Source organism: Bufo bufo, chromosome 4 (assembly GCF_905171765.1).
Source record: "Bufo bufo chromosome 4, aBufBuf1.1, whole genome shotgun sequence".
Classification (NCBI taxonomy): domain Eukaryota; kingdom Metazoa; phylum Chordata; class Amphibia; order Anura; family Bufonidae; genus Bufo; species Bufo bufo.
Window position 1 is genome coordinate 46,589,651 of NC_053392.1, and position 8,712 is coordinate 46,598,362.

At 45.2% G+C, this 8,712-nt stretch overlaps 1 protein-coding gene across 1 annotated transcript; it reads right to left on the reverse strand.

The window, feature by feature from the left end:
* Nucleotides 1–1,063: 1,063 nt before the first annotated feature.
* On the reverse strand, nt 1,064–8,495 carry NEIL2 (nei like DNA glycosylase 2). The gene is made up of 4 exons (XM_040429828.1): nt 8,358–8,495; nt 7,527–7,828; nt 1,562–1,758; nt 1,064–1,374 (listed from the first exon to the last, which is right to left on the reverse strand). Exons 1-4 carry the CDS (start codon nt 8,493–8,495, stop codon nt 1,064–1,066), a joined length of 948 nt encoding a protein of 315 aa, XP_040285762.1.
* Between the last annotated feature and the right edge of the window lie 217 nt (nt 8,496–8,712).

Here is an 8,712-nt window from a genome sequence, read left to right on the forward strand (position 1 = left end):
TACTGAGTATTCCTAGGAGTCGTGGTTTAATACCTTTCTGCATTTACTAGTAATATGGTTTATTTGGATATAATTATGTAACATGGTATGTCATACAAGAACTGATAATACATCTTCCATATTCTCTAAGTGCATTACATGGTGTTTTTGTCACTAGGTGCTGAATATCACTTATCGTCTTAACAGTTGGGTTGATTTATTGGGCGTTTCCTACACATTTATTTAACTCTTCTATATAATGCATCATACATGCTTGACAAAAGTGGCATTCCTCCAAAACTTTGCTACGGCGTTTACGTTCCGTTTTCTGCATTCCGTAAACCGTACTCCGTATGCCTTCTGTTTCCATATTTCCGTTCCATTCAAAGATAGAACATGCCCTATTATTGTCCGCATAATGGACAAGGATAGTACTGTTCTATCATGAGCCAGCTTTTCCGTTCCGCAAAAAACGGAATGCACACGGACGTCATCCGTGTTTTTTGCGGACTGCAAAATACTGAAAAAGCCATACGGTCGTGTGCAAGAGGCCTTAATGCCAAACTCTCCTCATTCAGTGTTGTCATTACTACACAGACTTTTTGGGAACTTTTTCATAATTTGAGAACCATCTGGACTTGATTTGGATAACATTACTATCTATGTACATAGTTCTACTACATTGCTGTATTTTATACTACTATTTGTAATGTGTCATAAGAATAAATGCTGCAAGTCAAGGAGAAGTGTACTCTGTTATTTTACTGAGCTCTATATTTTCTACATGACTGTGAAGGCAAAAAACTCAAAGCATAAATTAACAGCCGATGTGAATCGACAGGTACCATTTGTGTTTGCTATTGGACATTACTCATTTATCAACTTTGGAAAATTTGGATTAGAAAATCAAGAATATGATTAGTTTCATATTTTTGTACATAAGGGCTGTATTTATATTTGAGTACATAGGGAGCAGTATAACTACTATAATACTGTCCCCTTTGTACAAGAATATAACTACTACGGTATAACACTGCCTCCTATGTACAAGCATACTGGTGCAGGATATGTTCAAGGACAGTTCCTATGTGGAAGCTTGTGCAGATTCTTCAGGCTGTACCTGCTCCTGGCATGTAGGACAATACCAGGTCAGCCTCTTTAAGCCACACGGTGGACCGATGCTTTCTTTCACAACCTTGTGCCCCTTCTCGCAATACTCCTTCATGTAGATGTGGTAGTGCAGTGGCTCTTTCTGCATCTTCTTGCTCAACCACTGGGCAGTGAAGCTTACAGCATGGTCAATGAGGGCACGCAGAGTGTTTGTGGTAAGTAGGGAGCCCAGGGTGAGAGGGTGAACTTGAGCCAGAAACAGGATCTCATTTTTAATGATGTTCCCTGTAGAGAAGATTCAGTCAATTGTATACTGAACTGGTATACATTATACAGATTACAAGAGTTGTCTCCTATCTATGGCTCTCATAAAATGCTGCAAGTTGCTGTTTCCCAACAGCTAAAGAACCACAGACTGGAGACTGCATAAAAAGTTAGTAGCAGAGTCATAACATTAGCAGGATCTCCTCACCAACCCCAGAGAAGTGCTGCTGATCCATTAGAGTAACACAGACCGGTCTGGGAGATGACAGCGCACATAGAGCCTTTTCCTTATCAAATTCCACCGACAAGATATCACAGGTGGGCTCAACATGTGGAGATGAACACCAGTGTATTCGGCAGTTATAGAACACAAGAAAATTCCCAGAAGTGAAGTGCAGAAGTAACCTAGTACAAAGAAGACCACCACTCGTCAGTAGAAAAATTTTACCTATGGCTTGAATGTAAACTATACATGCATATATCATGATAATAGGACAAAATATAAGAAAAGAGACCATTGAGTAAACAGGGGCAGCACTCCTGGGTCACCAGTGAATCCTAATCTCCAGGTAAGATAATAGAGAAGGGGTTGGTGTCCCATTGTATGGTCTCGACAAAAATTAACAACCCACCACCATAGGGGAGCTTCAGAAGCTTCTTCAGTGCCAGGGTAACCCTACCTCAAGGAACATCGGCGCAGGGACACAAGTGTGCTCCATATTATGGTCAAGGTTTCGTGAACGTTTTACTCACCCTAGGGTCAGATCGACTTGCCCATGCTAAACAACTAGTCAGGATCTTTGGGGTAGATAAGTGTGACCTCAGTCTAGAATAGTTTTTTAAAGCCAATTCCATCCCTTTTAAAGGGTATGTAGACCTTTGGTGCATTTTTATTTATTGCAGTGTACTCATTTTGAGCTAAAAATCATTTTTTAAGTGGTCTTTATGAAAAATTGTGAACCCCTATCTCTGTGCAGCCTTCAGTTTCTCTAATAGCAAGCTCTGAATTGTCAGCTGAGCTGCCAGAGTGAAATCTCCTCATCTCTGACTTCCTAAACATGCATTACAGCTCAACTATTATCTTACTGATAAGGATGTGGCTTAATAAGTGTTTGACCTTTTAGTAACATAGAAATAAGGTTTATTAGATGACCAAAGTGAAAGTACCATTCACACAGCTAGACAAACCGTTAACCCTCTGTGACAGAATGGCTCAATAATTTTTAATAAAGACCCATTGAAAACAATTTTTAGCCCAATAACAGTAAAATGCAATCTCAAAAAACATTGCCCCCGAAGGTCTACACAATCCTCAGCATAGACTTAGTGTTAAACAATTTTATTCTGTCTGCCACTAGAGGGAGCTAAGGAGCTTTTTGCACACCATGTATAACCCAGTTCTGCGTAGTAGTGATTGTAGGCAGGCAAAATGAAATATTTTAAGCCTAGGTCGATTTCGAGTTCTATGTAAAAGCAACATGTAAAGACTGAGGGGCTCATTAATTAACTGATATGCCACTATTGTTGCAGATTTTGTTGTGACAAAATCTGCAACTTTTCCCTGCTCACGCTACTTTGCTGACAGGTTTAAAAAAGAGGGCGTAGGCGGGGAAGAGGGCAGACAGGCAAGCCCATCTCATTCATCATTTTTAGGGATGAGCGAATCGACTTCGGATGTAGTGACGGACAAACATTGGCAGTGACGTTTCGCAAACGCGCGTTCGCGATCAAATGTTCGTGAACCGCTCGTTCGCGGTGGGCACCATTGACTTTAATGGCCCCATTGACCTTTTATCCCGCTGTATAAACATAAGACAAGGACCATTCTTTGTTCTGGGTGGTGGCGGATATGTGTGGGCTGGCATGAGGAAATTCAATTACACGTGGTCGTCACTGGTGTTGAATTTCTCAGAGATCAATGCCTCATTCATTTTTAGAAATGTGAGGTAGTCCACAATGTCATGAGCTAGGCGAGTGCGCTTATCGGTCACGATCCCCCCTGCTGCGCTGAACGTCCTTTCGGACAGGACACTCGACGAGGGGCAAGCCAAGAGTTCCATGGCAAATTGTGCCAGCTCTGGCCACAGGTCAAGCCTGCAGACCCAGTAGTCCAGGGGTTCCTCGCTTCTCAGAGCGTCTACATCGGCCGTTAACCCGAAGTAGTCGGACATCTGTCGGTCTAGATGTTCCCTGAGGCTGGATCCGGAGGGAGGCTGTCGATGGTTTGGCTGCAAGAATGATCTCATATCCAAAGTGACCAACACATCTTCAAACCGCCCTCTACTTGCAGGCGCGGTAGGATTGGTACCCGCACCTGTTTTGCTGTCAGTGCCCACAACATAAGAATGCAGCATCTCTCGCAGCAAGGCCTGGAAATGCTGACTTCTGCCAGCCCTCTGTGATACTGGTAACATGTCCACCATTTTGTTTTTGTACCGGGGATCTAAGTACGTTGCCACCCAGTACTGGTCCTTGCCCTTTATGCTTTTTATACGGGGGTCCCTCTTCAAACACTGGAGCATGAAGGCCCCCATTTGGACTAAATTGGAAGCAGTGGAGCGCCCTGGCTTCTGCTCATCCCCCAGAAGAATGTTGTCCTCTGTCTCCTCCCCCCAGCCACAGACAACACCAGGGATCCCCGAAAAGTTTAAAGTCCCACTCAAAGCCTGCTCTTCTTGCTCCTCCTCCTCCCCCCAGCAACCATCCTCTTCTGACATCTCTTCAGACTCCTGCTGACTTGTCTCAGATGGAGTAGCCCCCCTGGGAATTCATTCAGCATTGCGACTTCCTCATCTTCCTGCTCCTCGACGGCTTGATCAATGACACGACGCAATGCATGCTCCAGAAAGAAGGCGTAAGGTACGATGTCACTGATGGCGCTCTGGCTGCGACTGACTAGTTTGGTGATCTCATCAAATGGCCCCAGAGGTCTGCATGCGTCGCACATGAGCAGCCACTGGCGCGGTAAAAAGAGACCAAGCTCCCCAGAACCTGTCCTGCTGCAGAGTTCATACAGGTAGTCGTTAACGGCACGTTGCTGCTGGAGCAGCCTATCAAGCATATACAAGGTGGAGTTCCAGCACGTCGGGCTGTCACAAATCAGACGTCTGACGGGCAGGTGGTGTCGCCGCTGAACGTCAGCAAGGCGAGCCATGGCAGTGTAAGATCTTCTAAAATGGACAGAGATTTTCCTGGCCTGCCGCAAGACATCCTGGACCCCGGGGTATTTGGCAACGAATCGCTGCACGACTAAGTTCAGGACGTGTGCCATGCACGGCACGTGTGTCATTTTGCCCTGTTTCAGCGCGCTCAGCAAATTGGCACCTTTGTCGCACACCACTTTACCAACTGTCAAATTGAGCGGGGTTAGCCACTGATCGGCCTGTGACCGCAGAGGTGAAAGCAGTGCAGGACCGGTGTGGCTCCCCAGTGCCCTGCGAGCTCTGCCTGCTTCTCCCTCTCTGCTGCTCCGTCTCTCCCTCTGAACTCCCCTCCTCTACCTCCCTTGTGGGCACGTGGCGTACATCGACACATCATCGTCACCTTCACCACCACTGACATTTGAGATCTTGGAGTAGGCAGCAACAGCGGGGACCTCCCTCCTTGGGCTGATCTGTCGTCAGACCGCTCGGTGGCGGCCGTTGCTACCTCCTCTTCCTGATCCGATGTCAAGAAAGGCTACTAATCGGTAAGGTCTGGGAATGGATGGGAAAATAATTCCTCTGACTCGAGTGGAGGGGCTATGGTGGTGGTGGTGTCTTTGGGGGTGCTGATACAGAGGATCAAGAGGGTGTAGAAGCGGAAGGCTGAATGAGCCATTTAACCAACTCTGGTGCTTCCTTTGAAGTAATCGCACACGCCTTCTCCAACTTCCCACTTAGGCTCCGGCCTGGTACACCTGCCCGACCCCTACCACCCCTGCGAAATGGCCTGCCTCTTCCTCTGCCTGTCATTTTCAAAATGACCCTGTGCCTAAGTCCCTAGAGAAGGGCAGTATTTGTGGAAGCAGGTCTCTCGCAGGCCTCAATCAATATTTGGTGGAAACAGGTATATCAAACCCCTTAATCAGTATTTTGTAAAAGCATGTATCTCGCAGGCCTCAAATCAATAATTGGTGGAAGCAGGTATATCGAACCCCTCAGTTATTTTTTTTGCCACAACAGTTATATCACAGCACCCTGTTTATTTGGGGCAACAGGTATATCACACCCCTCAATCAGTTTTTTGGGGGGCAACAGGTATATCACATTCGTTGCAATTAGTTGTTCCAATAGCGTCTGTCCCTCTATATAGCTGCGGTATCGCAGCAGAACCGCACACAACTGCTGCACAATACAAATGCACTATAATATACTTTCTAACATAGAAAGTATAAGTATATCACACCCCTCAGTATATCACACCTATCGATATAACACCTATACCAGTCCTTAAAAAGGACTTTTATGGCCCTATTAGCTAGCATTTGGTGTCCCTAACAGCCTGCCCCTGCTCCACACAGCAACCTCTGCATACACTGGCAAAACACAGAATGTAAAATGGCTGCCAGATCGGGTTCTGTTATAGGGTGGGGGTGTGTCCATGTGCTGAAACATCAATTGGCTGTCCTGTCCCACCTGATGGATGTGTCATGGGGGAAAGTTCGGCGCAATGCAAAAAAATATGGCGCCGGCGGACATCGCTGTGTTCGCATGTTCGGCGAATACGACCGCCGGGCGAACCGCAAGGCCATCTCTATTTGGATGTACCACTTGGAACCGAACCGGAGTTGGGGAAATGGTTTTTTAAAGTATAAATCAATTTCTGTAGTTATTATGCAAAGTCTCGTGAGACTTCGCGAAGTAATAACTTCGGCTCATCGGAGCCAATACATTCTAATACTGTATGGATCGCTCGCTCCGTACAGTATTTAAAGTAAGTTTTATGCGAATCGACTTTGGATGTTTCATCCGAAGTCGATTTGCTCATCCCTAATCATTTTGTATGCCAGTTTTTGGCTTAGGGAGCTGGTGTAGATTTTAGGCTACTTTCACATCTGTGTTTTCCTTTCCGGGTTTGAGATCTGGCAGAGGATCTCAAAACTGGAGTAAAACACTTTAGTTTTGTCCCCATTTATTGTCAATGAGGAAAAAACTGAACAAACCGGAATGGAGTGCACCAGAACGCATTCAGTTCCGGTTTGTTGCGTTCCCATGCCGGACACAAAACCTCTGCAACATGCCGGATCTGGCAAATGTTAAAAAACAAAAAGCAAACACACACATCATGGGTATCTATTAATCCCATACAGAAAAAGGCGAAACGAAAAAGTCAAAATGGCCAATTCGCCATTTTTTGGGTCGCTTCTCCCCTCACAAAAAAGTTGTACACACCCCAGAATAATATCAATGAAAAGTACAGATTACTCTGCAAAAAATGAGCCCTCACACAGCTCCGCACACAACTACAAAAAGTTATAGGAGTCAAAAAACAAAAAAACACTATACATATGTGGTATCGGCAGATTCGTACTGACCTGGAGAATTAATATCAGAAAATAGAAATAATAATAATTTGATCTAACACTTGCAAAAATTGCATTCCCCCCAATTCCACGACCTTTGGAAATTTTTTCCCACTTCCCACTACATTCTATGTAATATTATACGTTGGCGTTGGAAAGTACAACTTGTCCTGCAAAAAACAAGCCTTAATATAGCTATGTGAACGGAAAAATAAAAAAAAGTTATGGCTCTGGGAAGGCGTGGAGTGCAAAACGCAAAGGCAAAAAAGCCTCTGGGTAGAAGGGGTTAAGACCTGCACATAAATTATTTCGCCCCTAAAACTTTATAAAGTGTCCCAGCATCTTTAGGTTTGAAAGGCGTTGATCCCTGCAGTCTGACGGTTAACATAGAATGTGTCGGCAGATAAGAACCATTTGGCCCATCTAGTCTGCCCAATATACTGAATCCTATGGATAGCCCCTGGCCCTATCTTATATGAAGGATAGCCTTATGCCTATCCCATGCATGCTTAAACTCCTTCACTGTATTTGCAGCTACCACTTCTGCAGGAAGGCTATTCCATGCATCCACTACTCTCAGTAAAGTAATACTTCCTGATATAACTTTTAAACCTTTGCCCCTCTAATTAAAAATCTTAACTCCAGATGCTCTGCAGCCAGTAAAACGTACCTAGGTGTCGGGTCTCTCCAGTCGCCTCTCTTGTTACCTTGCCTCGCACGCGCCATCTCATTGACTCTGATGCTCCCATAGAGCCCAAAATGGAAGCGCAGCCATTTGCACCTGGGGTTGTCTTCTTCATGCTCCAAAGAGCTGAGGGGACTTGTACGGGCGGTGGTTGCATCACTGGGTGGGTAATCATTTAAGCTCTTCTCCTCAGGAGCCTTGCCATCGTCCAATTCTTGGGCATCAGCAAGAGCAGTTACATGGGTTATGCTGCACCCAAACGCTACGTAGAGATTCTTCCCATGTACCTGTAGACATATTAAAAGGAAGCAATACTAGTGAAGGTGTACGCCTAGGACTAGACAGTGACTTGAGGGGTGTGGTAAAACCTGGCATTTGCAGAAACAGCACTCTTAGCATATGGAGTGTGCATTTAGCCCTATGGATACATGATGTCAACAGAGCCATACGTTGCTCAAAATACACTTTTACTGCATCCCTTGTGTGAATGAGGCCCTATGGGAGTATTGTGTACAGGCACAGGGAGCTTCAATGTACAACCCAAGTGCAGTGTGAATTGACCCCATCAGATTGTCAAATCACTGGTGTGGCCTGCAGCTACTGGACATCAATGCCCTGAAACGTCATGAAGAACGCATTAGTGAAGACTGGTGTAGACCCATCTGTACCAGCAAAATGCAACAGTAAAGAGGTCAAAAAATGTTTACGTAGTCATACAATTTGCACGTTTAAAATTTTGAAAAACATTTCTGATTCTCACGAAGACCCTTAAAAGTGCCATCTGCATTAACTGGGAAACCCTATTTAGCCTTATACCTGACAGTCCTGAATCCACTGCCCCATCAAGTCCTGGAGGGCAATCTGCTTGGTTCTACAGCCAACCTTCTCTACCTGCTGTCCTACAAATGGAGAGACAAGGGAGCTGAAGCGCCGCACTGTGGGTCCTTCCGGCATCTCTGAAACCTGGAAGCAAAAACATTCCCAGGTGAAGAGGAGTCCGTATCAAACTGAAGGAAAACTGCTTCAAACCTTTTATTGGATCTGTTTCCAAGTAAGGCCTAGTTCACACTTCAGTGTTTGGTCTGTGATTTCCAGCCAAAATATGGTGCGGGTCCAAAACACAGAACGAATGCAGATCTTTCCATTCTACCTTATCAATGTAGGCTCCATT

What these genes read in the sequence shown, in the direction of transcription:
- NEIL2 (XM_040429828.1), bottom strand. Translation starts at nt 8,495, where the DNA reads ATGCCGGAAGGACCCACAGTGCGGCGCTTCAGCTCCCTTGTCTCTCCA. An exon ending in AGTGGATTCAGGACTGTCAG is followed by an intron (nt 7,829 to 8,357) that starts GTATAAGGCTAA and finishes ATATGTCTACAG; the next exon opens with GTACATGGGAAGAATCTCTA. An exon ending in GCAGCACTTCTCTGGGGTTG is followed by an intron (nt 1,375 to 1,561) that starts GTGAGGAGATCC and finishes TCTTCTCTACAG; the next exon opens with GGAACATCATTAAAAATGAG.